General features: G+C 41.5%; 1 protein-coding gene across 1 annotated transcript in view; it reads right to left on the bottom strand.

Moving 5' to 3' along the window:
* The window catches only part of SLC7A11 (solute carrier family 7 member 11), a 77,457-nt gene extending 57,503 nt beyond the window's left edge, over positions 1–19,954 (bottom strand). The window contains exons 1-4 of the mRNA XM_050946509.1: positions 19,438–19,954; positions 16,255–16,381; positions 11,543–11,658; positions 3,355–3,480 (exon numbers count right to left, since the gene is read on the bottom strand). Coding sequence (XP_050802466.1) covers positions 3,355–3,480; positions 11,543–11,658; positions 16,255–16,381; positions 19,438–19,714 — 646 coding nt within the window. The 5' untranslated portion in view covers positions 19,715–19,954. The remainder of the gene's footprint in view (positions 1–3,354; positions 3,481–11,542; positions 11,659–16,254; positions 16,382–19,437) is intronic.
* Positions 19,955–22,730: the final 2,776 nt, after the last annotated feature.

Genomic DNA, 22,730 nt, shown 5'->3' on the forward strand with positions numbered 1-22,730 from the left:
GGACGTGGCCTATGATTTAAAAGATGTACAGCATTAATTGCAAGAAAACCTGCTAGATACAGCAACAGCATAGCTGCCCTCAGCAAAACCAAACTTGAAGATGAAGGCTCCATAATGAACTAGAAGGTGACTACAGCTTTTTTTTGAAAAGGGAAACCAGCAGAAGAAGACACAATTGATGGCATTGGTTTTACCATTAAATAGAGCTGCCTGAAATCACTGAGATACTTACCTGCGGGCAAAAATAAACACCTAATTACTCTCCAATTTTCCATTGGAAATTCATGATATTGTGACTCCTATCATGATATTGTGACTCCTAATTATTCATGCTTGTGCTCCAGCCATGAATAATTGAAAGAACAGTTCTGTTTTGATTTGGATGACATAACCAAATGTATACCAGTGAAGACAAACTCATACTTCTGGTAGATTTTAATGCTAGAATTGGAAAAGAGAAAATTTAACAGGAGTGGTCTCCTCCTCAGCAACTGTACTGAACATGAGTTTGTTATTACTGACACAATCTTCAGGTAAGCTGACAAATATGAAACTTTGTTGAGGCATCCAAGATCCAAGCACCTGATTGACTATGTCATTATATGGCAGAGTTATCAGGGATATCAAGATCACCAGAGCAATGTGAGGAGCAAACTGTTGGACTGACCACAGGATGATCAGCCATTTTCAATTTACACATTGTTGCTCTTCATTGAAACAATGCTGAATAGATCAAACCGCAATTGAATATAGCAAAGTTGAGACATCCATTTCATCAAGAAAAACTAAGGGAAAACTCAAAGGAAAAAATTGATTGCGTTACATCATCAGGTCTCATTTTGCTCAAATCAGCTTGTCAAAACAGTGTCAGAGAAGCTTCCATCAGAGATCAAATTAGGATTTAGATTGGGTCAGTGGACCATAGACATGATTTTTGTTGTTAGGTGGATTCAGGAAAAATGCATTGAACAAAACATGGAACTGCATGTTGTCTTCATGGATCTAAAAATAGTGCTTGACACTGAACATGGCCTCTGGAAAGTTCTAGAAAAGTTTGGCTACCCAATTCATTAACACCGCATGTCAATTCCATGAAGACATGTCTGATCAAGAACTCTCAGATGGTGACCTCTCTAAACAATTCCCCATATCTATCAGGGTGAAACACGGCTGCATGCTGGCACCAGTCATCTGTGGTCTCTTCTTTGTAGCCATTCTAAATTATGGAAATGATAGCTGTCAGAAAGGAATATGCATAAGGTACATAACTGATGGAGGACTCTTCAATCTCTGAAGACTTGCTGCAAAGACAAAAGTCCTTGAGGCACTCATTTGTGAAGCTCTCTTTGCAGATGTTTGTGCTCTACTTAGTCACAGTGAAAGTGACTTACAGCTCATCCTTGAGAGGTTCTGAGAAGCAACTAAACAGTTTGGACTCATCAGCCTGGAAAAAAATGAAGTCCTCTTCCAACCAGTCCCATCATCTACTAAGCCAATCATCAGCAAATATGGGAGGAGGGATAGCTCAGTGGTTTGAGCATTGGCCTGCTAAACCCAAGTTGTGAGTTCAATCCTTGAGGAGGCTATTTAGGGAACTGGGGTAAAAATCTGTCTGGGTATTGGTCCTCCTTTGAGCAGGGGGCTAGACTAGGTGATCTCCTGAGGTCCTTTCCAACCCTGATGAAAGAAAGCATCACTGGTACCAAACTAAAGAATGGCAATATCTTTACATATCTTGGCAGTAGTATCTTAAATGATAGTTCCCTGGGTCAAGAAATATCAAACAGAATACAAAGGCAAGCCAGGCTTTTGGAAGACTTTCCCATAGTATCCTCAACCGGCCTACCTTCAAATTGTTGCCAGAACTGACATACAATGCTGCTTTGATAGCACCCCTTTTATATGGATGTGAAACATGGACAGTTTACTACAGACACATCAAGCAACTTGAAAGCTTTTACATCCATTGTCTTTGTTCTATTCTGTAGTTCTGCTGGCAAGACAAAGTGTCAAATATCAACATCCTTGAGAGAGAAGAAACAAACAGCATCAAAGTAATGATTATCAAAGCCCAGCTTAGATGGGCAGGTCACGTTATCAGAATGGGTGGTAACAGATTCCTCCAAAAGAGTTCTTTATGGTAAGCTGGAACTAGGAAAATATAGGAAGAGCAGTCAACATAAATGCTTCAAAGATGCCCTTAAGCAGAATATCAACTCATGCAGTGCAAGTATTGATGACTTTGAAGACACAGCCTATGACAGACCTGAATGGAGAGTAACTATCGATAAACATTGTAAACATTCTGAGAAAGACAGGTGTGAAAAGTGGATTGAAAAAAGGGCCAAGCATCATGCCAAGTTTTTCAGTGGCATTCCTAGATGACATCTGCTCATGACCTTGCCCTGCACAAACTGGACTATAGAGCCACAAGAGAATACATGAGATGCCATGACATCATTGTCGGATATGATGGACAGACATCCTGTGTTTTTGATGCAGGTTTGAGGCTATATGAAATATTGTAAAAGTATCCTCCTGAATTGATAACATATGAAATTCTTGCCAGATAAGATCTACCAATGAGCTTATTAAAATCAACGGCTCTTCTATCTCCCCTACTCTGAATGACTTTTTTGTGCTTTGTTACAGTAACATTTAAACAATGACAATATAGAGACTCTTCAGATTTCCTTCACTGAGTTTGCATTAGCCCTGCTGCCTTGGTTTTATATTTATTCTTTCACTTGGTATTAGTAACACGTCCTTGAGCTTCAAATACAATCACACATGGGCAGGTTTGCTAGTTTAAACGTCTGCAAAGGCCAACACCAGGAACAACATCTTTCTCCCATGCAGACACAATATTTTACCACAAGTATTTTAATATTTGGGAGCTACATTGCATATTTTGATATGATCATAACTTTGTGAAAATTCTGAACCCTGAACATTCCTGTTGCTAATTCATAACATATAGCAATGAATTCTTAATGTCCAATTTATTAAAATATTTAGAGGAACAAGACATGCCCATCTGCCATTAAAACTGATTCTTTCTACAGAGAGTCTTCACTTCAAATAAAAGTTTGGATGCTGAAAGGAGCAATTCTGTGCTTCTTCATTTAACATGCTGGATCCAGACTCGATACTCTCATTGGCATGCTGCCATAAATACCAGTTCATCCCAGTGTAGTTCCACTTCCAATCAATTGCATGACAGCACAGAACTCAAGTTAAACAAGCAGAGACTTATTAAGAGATTTTGCTGGTATAAGCACTATTTGGTGGCAGTGAGGGTGGGGGGAAGGGAGAGAAAAAGCATTTAAAAAGCATTTACTTTTTAGTTCATACCTTTAATTAGCTGCATAACTCCAGGGACTATAATTATCAAAATTGCTACGAGCTTGCAAAAGGTAAGGAAAATCTGGATGCGAGCACTCCAGCTGACACTCATGCTATTCAGGACCATTACCACTGCTGCAAGAGAAGAAGAGGTGAAAGTTAAACAGAAGTGCTCATCCCATCGAAGGCACTGTAAACTAAAAACTGAATAATACTGAAGAGTGGCTTCTTACACATGAAAGAAAACGGAGACATCCTAATAACTTTTTCCCTCTGTTACCTCCTCACCTTTCCCCTCCCCATCCTATGCTAAATGCCTCTGCTGAACCCATCTTTCTGTCCCACTGCTCCAACCATCAATCTCATCACTATCTGCCTAGCTCTTTCCACCTCAAATTATAGCTTGTCACTTACTCAGCGTCAGAATTGTTAACTGTTGGTAATGGATGGGCTGATATAACACTGCTTTTGATTAAAAAATTCATTGCACATCCCATCACTCTGGGCCCCAGTGTTAATGTTGGCTTGATTGTAGAATTGCATTTTTAAAACCATAATTAATAATAAAATTAAAGCTTCTCACTCTCACTTAGGCTCTGCATAAATTTGCCCCTAGCGACATCTCTGCCTTTACTTCCACTTACTCTTCTTCTCACTATTTATCCTCTTTTAGGATCATATTACACCAGCCACAAGGAGATGAGGATGCAAAGAACTTCGCAACCATCTTTGGGAATTCTAGCACTGTTGTGGTGCTATATGCACAGAGGCCTTGCAATCCTCCAGTGCCAAGTTTGGGCCTGTGTCCAGCTCATATGCAAAGACAGCAGAAGGGGAAGGAAGGATCCTTTCATTCTCACCCCCAAATTGTGTGCCCTACCCATCAGGGCAAGTACACTGTGGTTCTTAATGGGGCCATGACTGACAAAGAAGATGAACAATGAAGCATCTAATTCTATCCCAGTTATTCTGGCATATGTAATTACATGCCCGTAGCAAGAGAGGAGGTATTAGTAAACGAATAATTATATAGAGTACAAAACCCTATTGTTAGCCAAAAGAAGAATACAGTTTTTAATCCCTTGCTGGAGAAAAGGGTGAATGTGGTAGTGCAAGCCTATCAATTGATCCTCTCTCTGTTTCCATCTAGAAGGACTAATGAATCAGCTTTACATCAGAATCCTTCCTTACTCCAAAGCCTTCTTAGGAGAACTGGTTTATCCAGACTACCAGATATCTCACACACCACTGGATTTATAAAGTCACAATTTAGGAGTGCCCCTTCAGAGCCTGAAACTTGGACTTAGCAAATATTCATGCAGGTGTTGCAGGTCTGGCCCTGTACAGACTCTCCAGCGGCTAGAACTACTGCTTCATCATGTGTCTTTACAAGTCGGCTCTAGGACTACGGATGATGCTTAACCAGCAAAACGGAGCAAGGTTTTACCATACTTCAGAACTGAGACAGTCTCTTTTGGGCTACCACAAAAAACAAAATTGTCTGATTTCTGCAAAATCTCCTTGTAGTCAGAATATTTTGTGTTTTGCTTTATAATTCCTGTGTACATACGTCGACCTGGCAACACATATAAAGTGCTGGGAGCCTGATTCACCTCGGTGACACTTGACACTGATATAATTCAGTTGATTTAAGTGTTAAAAGTTCTTCCTGTTCTAAAGTGGAGTAACACAGTTCTGAATCAGGCCCTAAATCCTTATATAAGTTGGACTGACTGGTTGTTGATCATATACTCTTTTACATTGTCAATTTTCGCAGCTACCCTTAAGCATTTAATTGAAAATTCAGCAAAATACATTTTAAACAGCAGATATACCTGCACTGTGTAAGTCACTAAGAAATCCAATGCCAGAAGCTATTCAGTGCTTTATTTCAAATTTTCTAGAAATTTCAGTTTATATTTGTATTGTGGTTCTTGCACAAGACAAAGCAGAGGCAGGGGGCACAATACAAATATAAGATGAAATTTTCAGCTTAGTATTTTAAACCTTCCATTCAGCTCATGCAGAGTTCAAGTTCCATGCCAAGAACATTCAGTTACACAACTCAGCACAGAGTAAGTAACATGAGCAACTCTGCCTCAAAGAGAACTATTCTGTACTCACTGGTTTTTAATAAGTTGATCAACTTCCTGATATGCACCCAAGATTTTTATCACATAGCAAACAAGTAGTGAGAACTACAGCTGAGAGAATGATAATTTTAATTCACACAGGTTATGTCTAGACTGCAATAAAAGACCTGTGGTACGGCTGTGGCTGGCCCAGGTCAGCTGACTTGGGCTTGCAGGGCTTGGGCTGCAGGGCTGCAAGTTGTAGTGCAGACGTTCACTGCAGGGATCTCAAGCAAGGAGGGGTTCCAAGCCTGGGTTCCAGCCCAAGGCTAAACATCTACATTGCAATTTTATAGCACTGCAAGCCCAGCCCTGTGAGCCCAAGTCAGCTGACCCAGGGTCTGAGATTCAGTACCACAGCTTTCTTATTGCAGTGTAGACATACCTACTGGTTTAGCTCATGCACAAGCCATACATTCATAGGTGGGTTGTGTTTGCTTGAACACAATGTCCTCTGTTTGTGGCCACGTTAGAAACTCACAGATGTTTCCCGTGATCTCTGCCAAGGCAAAACCAGAAATGGGGTGGCCAGCTACTTTGTGGCTGCTTAGTTGTGGGTTTGCAGTTGAACAGGAAGAGAGAGAAAAATGCAATTAAAGACTGCACATGCATGAGCCCAATGTTGCAATCAGATCTGTTCAGGCACAGAAGGTATCTATGTTACTGCAGAGCCTGAGTGATGTCAGTGGCAATCTGCACGAGCCTAACAGTATGTCTGTAATGCAGTGAGGAGGTGTGATTCCCAGCATGGGCAGATAGACTCACACTAGCTTTGCTTGAGATAGTGCACTAAAAGTAGCAGTGTGGACACTGAGGCACTGGCTCACACTAGACACCCAGATCCGCCTGACCCCTGGGTCTGAGCTCAGGTGACCAGTCCAAGCCACCACCCGTGGCACAACGTCCACACTGCTATTTTTAGCACACTAGTTCTAGCAAAGCTAGCACAAGTCTGTCTACCTGGGGTATTTGTACCTGTGTTTTATAACAGCAGTGTGATTTTAGAAGAGAGAAGGAAGAAGATAGTGGAGAATAGAAGCCATGACAGGCTTTTATGGCCTAAGTGCTTGTGAGAAGTAACAGCCCACATTAGCCTAAATATGTTGCTATTTGAACATCTGTGTGCACCAACTGAAAAGGAGGCACAGAAGGCATAAATCTTGATCTGGAATACAAAAGCATCTCAGTGAAGAAAAGTCTTTATTTAAGCTGCTTATCTGAAATCTGCCAAAGGGGACTGATTTAGTCATAACTAAGGCTGCATGTCTATCACGGAGGTCACAGATTCTGAGACTTTCCATGACCTCTGCAGCGGCCAGTCCAGCTAGCTCCAGGGCTGCCCAAGCAGTCCCTGGGCCAGTCGCCCAGGCTGCTGCTGGGGCAGTTTAGGTGCGGACCGGGGTTCAGGGCTGAGGATTGGGGTATGGGGTGGCGCTTACCTGTGAGAGGAGGGGCTCCCTGAAAGCAGCTGGCATGTCCCTCTAGCTCCTAGGCAGAGGGGCCAGGGGGCTCTGCATGCTGTCCTAGCCTGGAGGCACCGGCCCCGCAGCTCCCATTGGCTGCTGCTCCCATCCAATGGGAGCTGTGCAGCCAGAGCTTGTGGCGGGGGCACAGAGCCCCCTGACCTTCCCTCCCCAGAGCTGAAGGAGCTGGATTGGGAGCCTGCCAACCTTGCCTCCCACCCCCCAAGCACAAGCAAGATACTGTGTGTCTAGCATGCTCTTTGGAGCTATAAAATAATAAATTAATTAATAATGGAATTTTAAAATTGATACATTGTCCAGGAGCTCAGTTTTAATTCTCATCTGAAATATGGCAACTGCAGCAGCACAGTGCCCCCTAACACAATATAGGAACACAGTTTTAGTACTGCTCTAAAGGGAACTACCTCACTTTCTGAACTATTAACATAATTGTGGACTTTTCTGAGAATGTTCCCATCCAAATACTAATCCGGCCCAACCCTTATCATCTTGTAAATCTTGCTTGCTGAGAAGATCAGAGGACAAGATGGTAAGGCTACAGAACCAAATCTCTCTTATTACTAACACATAGTTCCATGATGCTTCCAACTATTTTATTCCCATCTGAGATGATAAAGATAACTTGGGTGAGCCAGAGAGCTGCAAACAGCAGTCTTATCACTCTGCATAATCAGCAATGGCGGCACACAGAGAAAAGAGACACAGAAGCAAGTGAGAAGGACAAGAGATGGGGTAGCTGACTTGCAGTTTGACTTAGGCTATATCAAACCCTTGAAACGAAAAAGAGACTCCAATCTGAGGAACTTTGTACACAACCATACTACTACTACTACTACTACTAATAATAATAATAATAATTAAATACACTAGATAATACTGCTCATAGAAGAGTCACAGTCAGACTTTCAGATCCCTGGATATATGTGCACTATCTGATATAATACACAAAATGCTACATCATTACAGAAAAGTAAACACTAAACCCCATCCATCAGTGTTTCCCTTTACATCTCTGTTGGTCACTGTGACGCTGCAGTCTATATGGTTTTATGAAAATATGCTAATGAGTGAATATAATGTAACTGGAATATGCTTCATGCAAAAGGTCTCTTGTAAGGTATCATTACAAAGCTTATAATCTACTGAGTGTGGTCATCCTATTTCTATAAATGTATCACTCTTGTATCTGAAACTAGAAATATGAAATATAACTCTGAGGGCCTATTGTAATTATGCAAAGTGCCGGCCATTAATGGTGGTTTGGAATCTTGATGACTCCCATTAACCAGGACAATTGTCTGCAGATGAGTGCGTTTTACCTGTAAGTCTTCCTGTATACGTGTTTGCTGGCAAGTGGGCAATGAAGTCTTGCAGTGACATGTGATCATGTAACCTGAACTGGAATCCATCTTTAACCTGGTGTCTTTCAACTGAGAAAAAGGGTGTGGGAACCAAAAGAGGGACAAAGGATTCCCACCTTATGCAAAAGATATATAAAGGAGTGGAAGAGAACAAAGGAGGGAGAGGAGCCATCATGAAGAATCCACTAGCTACCACCTGAGCTGGAACAAGAGTTGTACCAGAGGAAAGAATTGTGCCCAGGCCTGGAAGGTGTCCAGTTTGAGGAAAAAACTTATTGAAGCATCTCTGAGGGTGAGCTTATCTGTATTTAGTTTCATTAGACATAGATTTGAGCGTTTTATTTTATTTTGCTTGGTGACTTACCTTGTTCTGTCTATTACTACTTGGAACCACTTAAATCCTACTTTCTGTATTTAATAAAATTACATTTTACTTATTAATTAACTCAGAGTATGTATTAATACCTGGGGGAGCAAACAACTGTGCATCTCTCTCTATCAGTGTTATAGAAGGTGAACAATTTATGAGTTTACCCTGCATAAGGTTTATACAGGGTAAAACGGATTTATTTGGGTTTAGACCCCATTGGGAGTTGGGCACCTGAGTGTTAAAGACAGAAACACTTCTGTTAGCTACTTTCAGGTAAACCTGCAGCTTTGGGGCAAATAATTCAGACCCTGGGTCTATTTTGGAGCAGATGGGAAGGTCTGGCTCAGCAAGACAGAGTGCTGGGGTCCCAAGCTGGCAGGGAAGGCAGGAGCAGAGGTAGTCTTGGCACATCAGGTGGCAGCTTCCAAGGGGGTTTCTGTGATTCAACCCATCACAGTCATATTTACAAGACTTTCTCCAGGAATCTCTAGTTTCAGTGAGGCAGTAAGTCATCCTACCCACTCTGCACAAACTCTGTATTGGTCACCATAGCAACAATTTGCTTTTGACTCCAAACTCCCCTCAGGGCATCATTTCAGGATAACTCCACCCTCCTGCCACGCAGCTTCTTTGCTTAATTACTTCATGTATCCTGGCTTATCAGACAGATTTTCAATTAAATTAAATGTAATAAAAATACTATTTTAAATTCTTCACTCTTTGTGCTGGAATTACATGCACTTAACAAAACACTTTAATGGAGTCACCCCATAATGTTCCTTCTGTCTCAGTGACCTTGAAGTTCTTGAACTTCTGTCTTACCCTTATCTTTTCCTGAAATATTTTAGGCAGACGTAATTATAAAAAAAAAAGTAATTAACCTCAAAAACTCAAGCCTTTAAGTCAATTATTCATATGGTTTCTGCATAATTAAAATAGAAGCAAATGCGGTCAGATATTGATTTTTTTTAATACTGGTAGGAAAACACTTCAACAAATAACTTGTTTCTTTATATATAATCTCCCTTTAGAAAGAAAAAGTCATCTGATTCAATTACCTGTGCAAAACAAAAGTAACTTCCTGTGTGACTTTTTACACTGTTTTGTCTGAAGTCCTTTTTCATCCCTTTTATATTGTTTCAAATATATGTGCTGCCCAAATTAAAAAGAGCACTGTTCCTAAGGTTCAGCACTAAACACAACACTAATGTAGGTCCTACCTATGTGCCAGCTCAATAATAGGAAAAAAGACTAGAAGGTGCTGTTCCTATTGTGTGTGTTAGTGCTATGCATTAATACCTGCACTGCTCTGAACCCATGGTGATAAGAGATGGTTGGGTTCATAGCTTACTGGAATACTGGCTAGACCTGGGCAGAAAATTGTTTTCCTGTTCCAAAAAACTTTGACATATCAAAACATTTCCTGTACCATATTGAAAGGCTTCAGTTTTGTCCCAAAGTTTTTCACCATGAAAAATGAGCTTGAGAGAACCTCCCCAGAAGAGCCTGTTGGTTAGGGAATTCACCTCTGATGAGGCTTCAAGTCCTTGCTCTGTCCTGACTGCCAGGCTACCAGGGATGCCTGGGGGGGGAGCAAGTGGGGCAATTTGCCCCGGGCCGGGGCCCCCACGAGAGTTTTTCGGGGACCCTGGAGTGGGATCCTTCACTTGTTCCAGGAGCCCCGGGCCCACGGAGCTTCTCCCGCTCCGGGTCTTCAGTGGCAATTTGGTGGTGGGGGGTCCTTCTGTTCTGGGACCCGCCGCCAAAGTGCCCCGAAGACCCACGGCGGAGGGTCCTTCCTCCCCAGGACCTGCCGCCGAAGTGCCAGGTCTTTGGCGGCAATTCGGCAGCGGAGGCCCCCGCCGCCAAAGACCCCAGCCCCCCCGAATCCTTTGAGCCCTGCAGGCTACTGGGTATTCAGGGTGGGTCTCTCTCAATTTCTCCTCTTGCAGCTGTTCCAGTTTGTGCAATTAATTAAATATTCAGTGGACCAGAGAGAGGGCACGAGTGGGATCAGGGCTGCGACAGGGAGATGGAGCAAGGGGTGGTGGTTCAGGGGTGCAGGCGCTGGGCAGTGCTTACCTCAAGCAGCTCCTGGAAGCAGCAGCATTTCCCCACTCTGGCTTCCATGCTGAGGCACACCACATGTTGCCCCGTCCACAGGTGCCAACCCTGCAGCTCTCATTGGCCATGGTTCCTGGCCAATGGGAGCTGCCGGGATGGCGCTTGAGGCAGGGTCAGCGTGCAGTGAGCCCTCTGGCTACATATAGGAGCCGGAGGCAGATATGCCACTGCTTCCGGAAGCCGCGTAGCCCCTGACACTGCTCCCTGGCTGGAGCACCAGAGCAAGGCAAGCCCCAGACCCCTCTCACCAGCGGGAGCTCAAGGGCCAGATTAAAATGGCTGGCAGGCCAGATGTGGCCCACGGGCCATAGTTTGCCCACTACTTCTATAGTCTGATGGTTAGGGCACTTACTCAAGACTTGAACCTGCATCTCCCATATCCCCATGATAATAAATAGACCTGAAGAACAGCTCTGTGTCAGCTCAAAACTTGTCTCACTCACTAACAGCAGCTGGTCCAGTGAAAGATATTACCTCTCCCACCTTGTCTCTCCAATATCCTGGGACCGACATGGCTACAACATCACGGCATACAATTAATATTTAATGATTTATACAATGTGAAACAGTTCTAACAGGAGCAACTGAGAGACCCACCCCAGAATGCACAGTAATTCTGTAATGGTTCACATCAAGGCACTATCTATTCAATGTCTGAATTATTTTAATTATTTTCTACTTTAACATCACCTTCACCCTTCTCCAAAGCTTAAATTTGATACTTACTGAGGCCAACAGCTGTAATAAGCTTAATTGCTAGGTCTGGAATTTCACATTGGATAAAAAATGGTTCCAGAATATAGCGTCCAAATGCCAAGGATATCACGGCTGTGGCAGCAGGGCTAAGGTAAACAGAAAGAAAGAATCAAGAAATGATGGTTAATCTACACCTGTGGATAAACAATGTTCACATAGGATTATCTTAATTATCACAAAACTGAATTCAGTTTAACTGTGGTGTGTCCTCCGTAACTGTGTAAAACCACAGTGTCTGAATATAGTGGAGGTTCCAAGGAGTGCATAATCACTTATGCTTTGCTCAGATGCTACTGAACTATCATCATCACTTTTATCAACATGGACTGACTTATGACTTACCTTTTGTAGCACAGTCAGAAATGACATGCACTGGAGATTTATGAACACAGTCTTTATTCATTCCCTTTAAATCAAAAAGGATCAGGTACCAGATAATAACTGGTATTTAAATCCAACTTTATAGAAGTTTGTGGATAGACTTTTAATTTTGCATGCATCTCATTTTTCACAAGAGAATTTCAAAGTTCAGAATTTTGCTTTATTCAGATAAGCATCCTAAAAATATCCAGCACTTATACCAAAGTCCCAGCTTATTTAATCAGGATGAAGCTGTGACGCTAAATTGTAATTGTAAATAGGCTTCTGTGAATCATTTCTGCTTCTTGTCCTGGTCAAAAGTTTCAGGTCCTTTTCAACATGTGGAATATTCCTCAAAGACAGTGAGAGAGCACTTATTGCACAATGAAATGTACAGAAAGAAAGTACATATTACAGAGATGGAGCAGGAGATAAGTCACATCAATATATGCATAACCAGCTTAATAAAGGATATGCCTCCTTTTCTTTTTAAGACAAGAGAGAAAGTTAGCCAGAGGCCTTAGCATTAATCCAGATATTGACATTAGTTTAACCTGTTACTCTAGGTCAGACGTAGTCATGTTGCCTATATAGTGGTGTTCCAGGAATTCTGTTTCCGGAAATATTATTTCTACCTGCTCAGACAGCTATTTGTGCTTCCATCACCTAGTTACAAACAATAAGGAGCTAAGGGCCAGGGATACCTTTGATCTGATTCCTCTGGAATAAGGCCCAACCCATACAGATTAATATTATAGTATTTTTACTTCCACTTGTGGTCAAAACCAGGAAGTGCAACAGTGCTTGCAAATTCAAACAGAAAAAAAGTTAAGTCCACTTTTTATTCAAAGTTCAGTAAAGGTCTGGTTCAGTCTGGAGGATAGATGAAAGTTTAGGTAATTTTGTATTTAAACTGGTTCAATAATCCTTACCAGAGTATCTTTACAAAAACACCTTATAGAATATAACAATGGTGAAACCAACAGAAATTAAACAAGACTGTATTGAAATTGCTCTACAAGTCTCTAGAATTTAAATAGAGAATAATAGTCTGTCTATGGGATTTAAACTATCCTTTAGAATGTAATAGCTAATATCCATGCCATAAAATTTTATGGGACAATTTAAAAATTCTATTGAGAGGTTATTATTGTGTTTTAAATTCCACAAGGGAGCTGCATTTCTGAAAAATATTTTCCTAGTGTTGTGACTCAGCCACTTATCATAGATTGTGTTGGATCAGACTGGGGCAAGCAAACATTAAAACTATCTTGTTAACAAAGGTTCTGTGTTGGTTAAGGGAGGGTTGCTGCTTGCACACATTTACCACTCCCGCACTTTCCCTCATACATGGGGGTTTAATGGCTTAGCAGACACTCAGGGCCTGATTCTCTTCTCATTTACATGTCACTGTATTAACTTCAACTGAGTTACTTCTAATTTACACAGGAGTAAGTGAGAGGAGAATCAAGCATCCCCAAGAGTTTAGTTTGCATCAGGTTGTTTGTACTGCTACAGATCAACCATCAGACCAGATCTTTTGAGTATCCACACACAACTTCCTTCTTCAGTTCCAGTGCTCTCTTTCAGAATCTTACCTAATCTTTTTTTAGAAAGACCTCTTTTTAATTCTCTTAAAGAGAGAGTAATGGTTAGCTGCACCACTACAATTTTTACACTCCTGCTTTTCCTAAATTGTGCCTGCAGTAAATACTGTAGCTTAATGAGCATTTATATGCTCTCATTTTTCTGTGGACTGCGCTAACAGCTGCAGTCCACAAATAAGAGAGCAGAGGGTCAAAGTAACAATACACTTTGCATTGTATTGCAAACATGAAGAAAAGCTGGCAAAGTACAAACACCTTGTGCACCTCTCTTGCTTTCAGTAATAGGTAGAAAGAGAATGTATCCCTTGCAAACAAAGGATAGTAACTGACTATGTGCAGCTAGAAGTAGGACAACTACCACCAGCGCATCTCATAGCTCTAAATAGGTTGCAGTATGCCATTGTCCAACCTATGGTTTAAGCCCTGTTAGCAACCACCTGACATGGTTTTATAACATAGGTCTAACATGGTTCTCGGGTGGGGAGAGGAAGAGAAAATATCACTGAATGCACTGGTTAGAGAAAGTGCATGTGAAAGTCACATTTAAACATAACTGTTGCTAGCACAGTTTAATCCATATCACACAGAATTGAAATGTCCCTTGGATTTGTAATACTGTGGCTGACATGATATATGGGAGCAGGAAATGTTTATTCTTTATTGTGGCTGCTCCACTAGTCTGTGGTTTTCATAATCCTGCAGTCTTTCAGAGGGAAAAGGACACAGCTGAGGAATGTGTGTGTAACTTTTCTGACTCCTTAGAAGTCACTGCTTAGAACACAAAGTACATATTGGGTGGCTAGTTCTTTGCACAGTAACAACCAATTAGTTAACAGCCACAGGAGTCAGAACTAAAACTCTACACCGAATTTCAGCAATGTAGTTCTGATAACTACAAGTTACAACAAGTACGCCCCCATAGTTATTTCTCAGAATTACTGATTCACGGATAGTTTGGCTTTATTCTCATGCACAGTTTATATTTATTTGGGTGTGGGACAGGCTATGATGAGGAATGTTCTCGTGACATCATCAAGATGTTGACACATTTTAAACAAACTTTGGGGTCAGAGTGACTTTGCATTATTACTGCGTTTAACCAACTTAGTCTGTGCTACAATTTGGATCCTTGCCCATTTTTATGTAAGTCTGGCAGTGAGAACAAATAAAGCACGTGCACTGTGATTAGCTTGCTGCATGAGAGGAAGTGAGTCTTACTAAGGCTAGGAAGATTTGAAAAGACCTGCGTTTATTTTATGTAGGTGAATTGTCATAACAATATAGATAGCACGAGCTCCTCACAGTAATAGTTCAAATAGATTTCAAGGGACTAACTTTCTATAATCAATTTGAATATGATAACTGATATCCATTAAAATTGTGGGTGTTGGATTGATATAAAGACACTTATATTTATTATACTTTAAGGCTCCAACAGCGTATACACCTGTAGCATAAGACACAAAACAACACAATAAGGCAGATTCTTGGCCCAAGTTAAGTACTTATGGACTTAAAGTTGCTTTACGTTGGCAGCTGGGGATTCTCCTGTTTTAGAGTAATATCTGAGTGGTGTAAAGCTGCCATAGCCAGCTATAAATTTCCCACACCTTCACAGAGGGGAAAAATGCAGGGGCATGAGGAGAGCACATGGCTCTCTGGCGAGCCATGGCCAGCTGGACAGTACTCTAGTGATATGTCTACATCACAGCGTAAGCCCAGGATTCAGACTCAGGCTCAGGCCTAACCCCCTTTTCTTCTACAAACAAATCATGCTGACCCAGGGCTTGGACTCAGGGTCTCAGGATACCACAGGGGTGGAACATTCAAGCCTGAGTCAAGCTGGGACCCAGGGTTTAAACCCTATTGCTTTGCATTGTAGATGGTACCCCACTGGACTCATGTTCTAGGGGTCTATCAGAAATATCCCACAGTTCCACAGGCTGACAACCTTTGTCCTCTGAACAGTAAAGTTTGGTGAACAGCAAAGTTTTCCCAAACTGCACCAGGAACAAAGGGCTAGAGTGGCCACATTTTGGGAGGGTAATTAGACTCGGGTTTGCAAAATGCTGTTTAGATGTTGAAGCTCCATGTTGCACCATTCCTATCCTGGGGTTACAAATGAGTGTAGATGTTCAACCCCTAGGTTATCAAAACCAGGGTCTGCTAACTCAAATTCCGATAACCCTGGATTATATACAGTGTAGACATACCCGGGATACTATTCTTGTCTCTATTGAGGGAGGTCGAAAGATAGTTTAGAGCTATGTTTGCATTCCTCTTCAACTATTCCAAGCCAGAGTTCACTTCCACAAATCTAAGTAGGTAGCCAACACATGACACACTGCAAATTCAAAAGGTAGGTCCTTTAGAGTATTTTTAAATATGATGTGCGGGTATCAGCACTATTACTGACATGGGTGAGCATTGCAGGCTTTGCAGAAGAATTGAAATCAAGTAGCTGAATTTTTATGAAAACTAGTTCACTTTAAATCATTTTTCTTAAAAATATCTTGAAATCAAATTATCAGTGATGGCAAACGAAATAGAATCAGTAAGTGTCCTGCAGCAGAAATACTAAAAAAAAAAACCACAGCTGGAAGATCAAAATCCATTTGATTATTTCTGTCCCCTTCTTATCTGAGGTTTCTCTTTGTATTTGAAACAGCACTGACAGTGGACAGAGAAGGTAAATAGAACCCTCAGCACACTTACCGTATTATAAGCAGTTCCACCCAGACTCTAACAAAAGCTGGTAATGGGCCAAACGCCTCCAGGATGTAAGCGTAGTGGCCACCGGATTTCTTGATACATGTTCCCAGTTCAGCATAGCACAGTGCACCTATGGAAATGTATTTAAAATTGAAATGTTGTATAATAAGACATAACCAATAATGTTTATTCAAAACTTTTGTGATATATGAGCATTAGGAACAGACTAAACAATAGAGCTAGTTATTCACTGAATAATTATTTCTGACCAGTTTGACATATTTCGTCAAATAAGTTATTTGTAAATACATTTGTCATTAGTTCAATCAGCCCTGTAAGTGGCCAAATTTGTGTGTAATTTATTCAATTACATTTTTCTGTAACCCACTGAATAGGTAATTTGTTAATACAGTTTCTCATTACTCAACCAGCTCTAGCAAACAGATAGCAGAAAATGCTGTGTCATGCTAGCTTAGAATCATAGAATATCAGGGTTGGAAGGGACCTCAGGAGGTCATCTAGTCCAACCCCTTGCTCAAAGCAGGTTGTCTGGCTACCCACCAAACAATGACAAAAGGTGTGTCTACACTTGGAGAGGGATGCGTGATTCCCAGCTCAAGGAGACACTCTCGTACTAGGTCTCATCGAGTTAGCAAACTAAAAACAGACTATAGCCATGGCAGCACAAGCAACAGGAGGGAATGGGATCTTTGACAATGAGCCTCTCCCAACACTCATTCTGCTGTGGCTACATTTGGTTGTTAGCATTCTAGCTAATACATCTCTTGCGAATCCCTTCACAGCATCTCTTGGGAATACCCAAAGCCCTGTCACTAGGAAGTATCATTGGTTTAGTCTCTGCTGAGATTACAAGGGCCTGGAAACTGCACTACATGTTCAGTGCTAGTTCTGAGGCATGTTGATGGAGCAACGTCAGGAAGTGTGCACTGTGGACTCAAGACTTCACTCTCTAGGACTAGCAATGTGTTGTATACTAGCTCCACCCCTACTCTTCAAATCAGGTTGTTCGGTGCTTGCACATTACTGCCTTTGTTCCTAGCTCTGGGAAGCTTGATGGGTTTCTGTATTGCCAGATGACTTCACATTTTCCTAGTAAGAGGAATCTTTCATTCTTCAATATGTTTACACTCGATCAAATAAAAAGAAAACCAGTGTTGTGTTATTACTTTAGGAGGTCTTGTCATGCAAAAGTCATTTGGTCCACTCTGGAGGGACTGTGCAGCACAAGGATGACCCTTGGAAAGCTCCCTGAGGCTGCCACATGCACAATACGCATCCTCAGCCTTTATGGAGCATTCAGCAGCATGCTAGAACAACAACATGGACCTGCATTGAATATTCTTAGCCATGTACCATCCCTCCAGTTTGTGTGTCTGTTGGAGAGTTTAATAGGCCATCACACAGTTACAAAGCCAGTAGATTCTCAGCTCCATTTATGGACAGCATCAGTCAAGAAGAGGAGATTTACCAGCACTAAACAAATGCAGCCAAATTGTTCATTAGTGTGTGCACAGTGTTTGAGCAGCCTTTATCAATGATAAAGTGATATGGTGTCTAGTTTTCTGATCAATACAATATATGCAGTTATCAATTATGTGTTCCGTAATTAATTTATGTCACTGTAATTATAAGATAAAAGCACATTTGTCAAAAAACCAACATACAGCATCTTAAATGTCCAGGGTTATGCAGAGACATGCATACATCTGCTATAGCTACTGCAATACAAAAACCACCAAATAATACATAATTTTAGAGATGGGGTGTGTAATTCAAAGGACTTCTATTTTGTTCTTATTCTGACAGCAGCCCCTTAAAGCATCTGTTTCAATGAAGAATATCAGGCATATCTCATTTCTTTGGTAAATAAAGTTGGGTAAACTTTATTTGAGATTATTCAGGGTACCTGATAATCTACTTAGAGTCACGTTTAACAAACCCATTGGCAGATTTTCTCTTGCCAAGCTCACCTGGAGAGATACAATATAGAATCAGTCTGAGGTAACTACTGTAATGTTGCAATACATGTTTCACAGAGACCCTCACTGACCAAATAAGCGAACTTTGCATATGATTTTACCATAGCATGTAGTGTAGAGGGAATCTCAATAATTTATTACACTTTTAATCACTTGCTCATATAACACATACCTAAATTAAAGTGTATAGTGCTATGTTGAGGCAAGTTCTATCTCTAGTTTAATCTAAAGTCCAGTGCTGCCTAACTAGGTTCCAAGTTATGTGTCAGCTCTCACTTCACTTGTAGAGGAGGATTTCAGTCTAAGGCAGAACCTCCAAAGTTCCACAGCAGATTTTTGTTGTGCATGGTACTCTGGCATCAAAATAATACGTTTAGCTTCTGATTAAAATTGATCCTAACTTTCTTCAACTGTACATTTAGCAAGGGCCTTATGTTCCTTCTTAACAGCTGATGCCTCTTTTAAGTCCACAGCCAGTTTATATGGGGTGACATTTATATAGTCTTAAGCAGATGTTTCTCGATGCTTGCCCTCAAGACCACCTGCCAGAAAACAAGTAGTCTGTCAGAAAATATATGGCAGTAGTCAAAACCCTCAGTAAGTGTTAGCTGCTAAGTTCCATAACTTTGTGTGACATGGTCTTTCATAGTGATATTGTGAATTGATGAATAAGGTGAAAAAAACAGTAACAAAGTTTTCTCTCACTCACTTTCTTGCCAATAAAAATTTTGTTCAGCAGAAGCTATTCAATTCAGAGCTTAATCCAGTCAGTAGGGAGCTGGATCAAGCTGTCTATACATTTCACAGGTGTTCAGATTGATTGGTCCATATCCCCAACTGCCAACACCTTGCAAGCATGCTGTAAACGAACCATTACAACTAGAACAAAAAGTCATAAATAAAACATAGTATACTTCCCTCTCCTCTTACTTTAGGCATTCATAAGAAACATTATTTGGTCTTATAATATTTATAAAAAGATACAGCAGGGTTTTGTGTCACAATGATTGTGAAAGAGATAATGCCGAATGTATAGTACTGTACCATTTACAGACACTATCAAATAACAGAAAACATCTGTAGCCTTATTGGTTCTCACATATCAGATTGATCTTTGATATCCAATAGCAGTGGGGGAAATCCACAGCTACCCCCAAGGATCAATTATAAAGTTTCACCAACTTACCAAACAGTGAGAGGATACCACACACTGTCCAGAGAATCAAGGACATTCCCACACTGCCTGTGTTCTTTAGGATCCCTTTGGGAGAGATGAAGATTCCTGCTCCAATGATAGTGCCAATTATAATGGATACCCCTCTCAAAAAAGTTACTTTCTTCTTCAACACCACTTTTTCTTCTTGAGCTGGCTCTTTACTGTCCAGAGAGGGCAACCTGCCAATAGATTGCCCCTGAAAAGAGCTTCCATTAGGGATTGTGGAGAGAGCAGGTTTCCTAAACATGCTACAGTGCTACCAACACACTCAAGACAAACAAAATAAAAAACTTTCTGGCAAGCACTCAAAGTTTCTTTCCCTCAATCTTTGTGCTATTTTTCTTATTGCTCTCACTCTCTTTCTCTACCCTTTGTTACCTTTCAAGCTGCTCCTGCACACAGGTATAACACTCTGAAGTGTATTTTAATATTCCCTGCTGTATAAATACTACTTAGTAACACCTGTCCTTTCACGTTGTTAGCTGGTGCTGCCCTCTCATTGGAAACCAGCTCAGCTTCCGCATGGACTTGTATTTAAGCTCCTGTCATACCAAATTAGTCTGCTGAATAATGATGCAAATTCTCCAGGTTTGCATCAGCCATAAGAAAAGGCTCTGGCATTACTCAGCATTTTCAAATGATAACAGCATGTTGCACAACTGATTTGAGCTTCTTAGGAAGAACAAAGCTCTCACTTGAAAGGAAGTTTAACCAATCAGAAGGTAGTATATTTCTGTCAACACACTCCCATATAGTTAAAGGAACTCGTAGTGAGATACACAAGCCTGATTTAAAAAACAAAGATCTTTAGCCAGAAAGAAAAAAAATCAAACAGGATGTGTCACCTTTGGTTCTATTCCAATTTTTTTTCAAAAGTCTTTTAAACTAATATGGGCTTTGTGGGTTTAAACTTTTCTTTTTTAGTTGGTTGGTTTCTCCCAAATCTATCCCTTACCTGGATATTTACATAAAAACTACATACCTTTACATAAAGACTACATATAAACTGTTTGCTACGTTATGTTGCCTAGTAACAGCCAAATCAGACTAGTGAAAAATCTAGGTTATTTCCACAGTAATTCTCATATGTACAGAGTTTCTGGGATATTTGTAAATAATGCACAATTGAAAATACCCCTTCAAGTCAGGTAAGCACTCTTGCTAATATTTACAGCTAATTCTTTTAAGAGATGATAGAATATCAACATTTCAAAGTACTGAATCGTCATGTCACAATGTCTCAGAAACCAGAAACACCTTCTGATTGTCATGTCACAATAGTGCAGGCATGGCCAAACTGTGGCTCGTGAGCTGCATGCATCTCTTTTACAGTTAAAAGGTGGCTCACAGAGCCCCTCCCCGCCAAGCAATTCCCCCATTTTCCACCTAGTAGACTGAGTGGAGGGAGCTCGGGGCTTCTGCCCTGCAGAGAGGGTTGCAGCTCTCAAACTTCTGAAGACTATTTTGTGTAGCTTGGCGAGTCAGCAAATTTGGCCTCTCCTGCAATAGCACCTTCCTGAGTGGATTAACTAATCTGTACTTAGATTTCTTGCTAACTCAGCTGAGTTACTTGATTTCAAACTGAAACACGAAAAGTTAAATAAAAAAGAAGCTTTCATAAAAAAAATAATCAATAGTCCTTGAGCACTTGTAACCTCATCCAGGACAGCCTGTACAGTATATGCCAAAGGAAAAAATTCCTATGTAGCATAACTACTGCAGCTGCTCATGGCTTTGGGGTCAATCAGCATAATGAGAAGTAATTATTGCCTTGCATGTTCCCTTTACAGTTATTGCTTAATTAGCTCCGAATAGGAGGGGAAAGATATTAGCTAAGCGTTTTGTCATTTTAGAAGAAGGCACTGAGCTCTAAGCACAACTTCTGCGTTTTTAAGTATCTTGGAAACAGTAAATATTAGAGGATCATAGCAGTGCTGTTTATACTGCAGTAGTAAAAGCTGAGTCAATGCTTTTAAAACCCCATATTTTCAGGGGTTATAACTTGTCTATAATAATTTGCACTGTGATAAAACTAGGCATAAAAAGCCTGACTGCTTTTAATCTACAGAGGAACAAACACAAATAGTTTTTAGCATTTGGATATATATTTGTACTGCTATAATATTTTTTAAAGGCTTATTTCTTCCTCCATACCCTTCCCCATGTTCAACAGCAGCTCATTTGATTTCGCCTCTGGTTCATACTTCTCTTCAGCGCACCATTGGATCAGGCCCATAAGACAGCGTAATGTTTCTTTGTCCACAGAGTACTGCATGCCACTCACATATGACCTAAAGGAATTGCTACAGAATAATTCAAGATGGTCCCCCTTCTTGTCATACCTGCGATCCTCCCAGCACCTGAAGTGAATGACCTGATCCACAAACCAAGCCAAATCAAAGCATTAGCCACAAATCTGTGCTGGTCTGATGAATTTAAAATGAATTTTAAAAGGCTGTGTACTGAACAATCACAAGTAGAGCTGGTCAGGAAATTTTTCAGAAAATGGTTTTCAGTCAGAACCTGTCAACAGGGCCGGCTTTAGAAAGTGCGGAGCCCAATTCGAACACTTTCAGCGGGGCCCTAGCAGGGATGACTTAAAAAGAAAAAAGTGTAAAAAAAAGCCTTCCATTTCTTCCATGTATTATTTACTTTCCATAACTATATAAATAATAAAATTGTATATTATGTACATTGCATCATATATGCTGTTGATTGGTTATTAATGACTGCCGTTTCACGTGTGGATCCCTGCCACTCCCTGGAGGTGTGCACATGTGTGGGTCCCCGCTGCTTCCTGCCCCTCTTATTGAAGCAAGTGTGCAGGTTACTGGCCTGGGAACTGAAGGGCAGCAGTGGACATGGGGCTGGTTCGAGGCAGGGCAGGGGCTGACTGGAGGTAGGGTCTGGCTGCAGGCAGGGCAAGGGGTGCGGGGCTGGCTGGAGACAGGGGAGTGTGGGGCGGGCTGGCTTCAGGCAGGGCCACGGGGGTGAGGCAGGGATTGGCAGGGGTGGAGACAGGTGTATGGGACTGGCTGGCTTCAGGCAGGGGAGTGCAGCAGGGGTTGGCTGGAGACAGGGCAGGGCGGGCAGTGCAGGGCTGGTGTGGGCAGGGGTGTGTGGCAAGGGTTGGCTGGAGACAGGGCAGGGGGTTTGGTAGGGGCTGGCTGTGGGCAGGGGGTGCAGAGCTGGCTGCAGGCAGCTGGGGGCGGGGCTGGTGCGGGCAGGGCAGGGGGTGCAGCAGAGGCAGCTGGAGCCCCGGC

Source organism: Gopherus flavomarginatus, chromosome 3, assembly GCF_025201925.1.
Source record: "Gopherus flavomarginatus isolate rGopFla2 chromosome 3, rGopFla2.mat.asm, whole genome shotgun sequence".
Taxonomy (NCBI): Eukaryota; Metazoa; Chordata; order Testudines; family Testudinidae; genus Gopherus; species Gopherus flavomarginatus.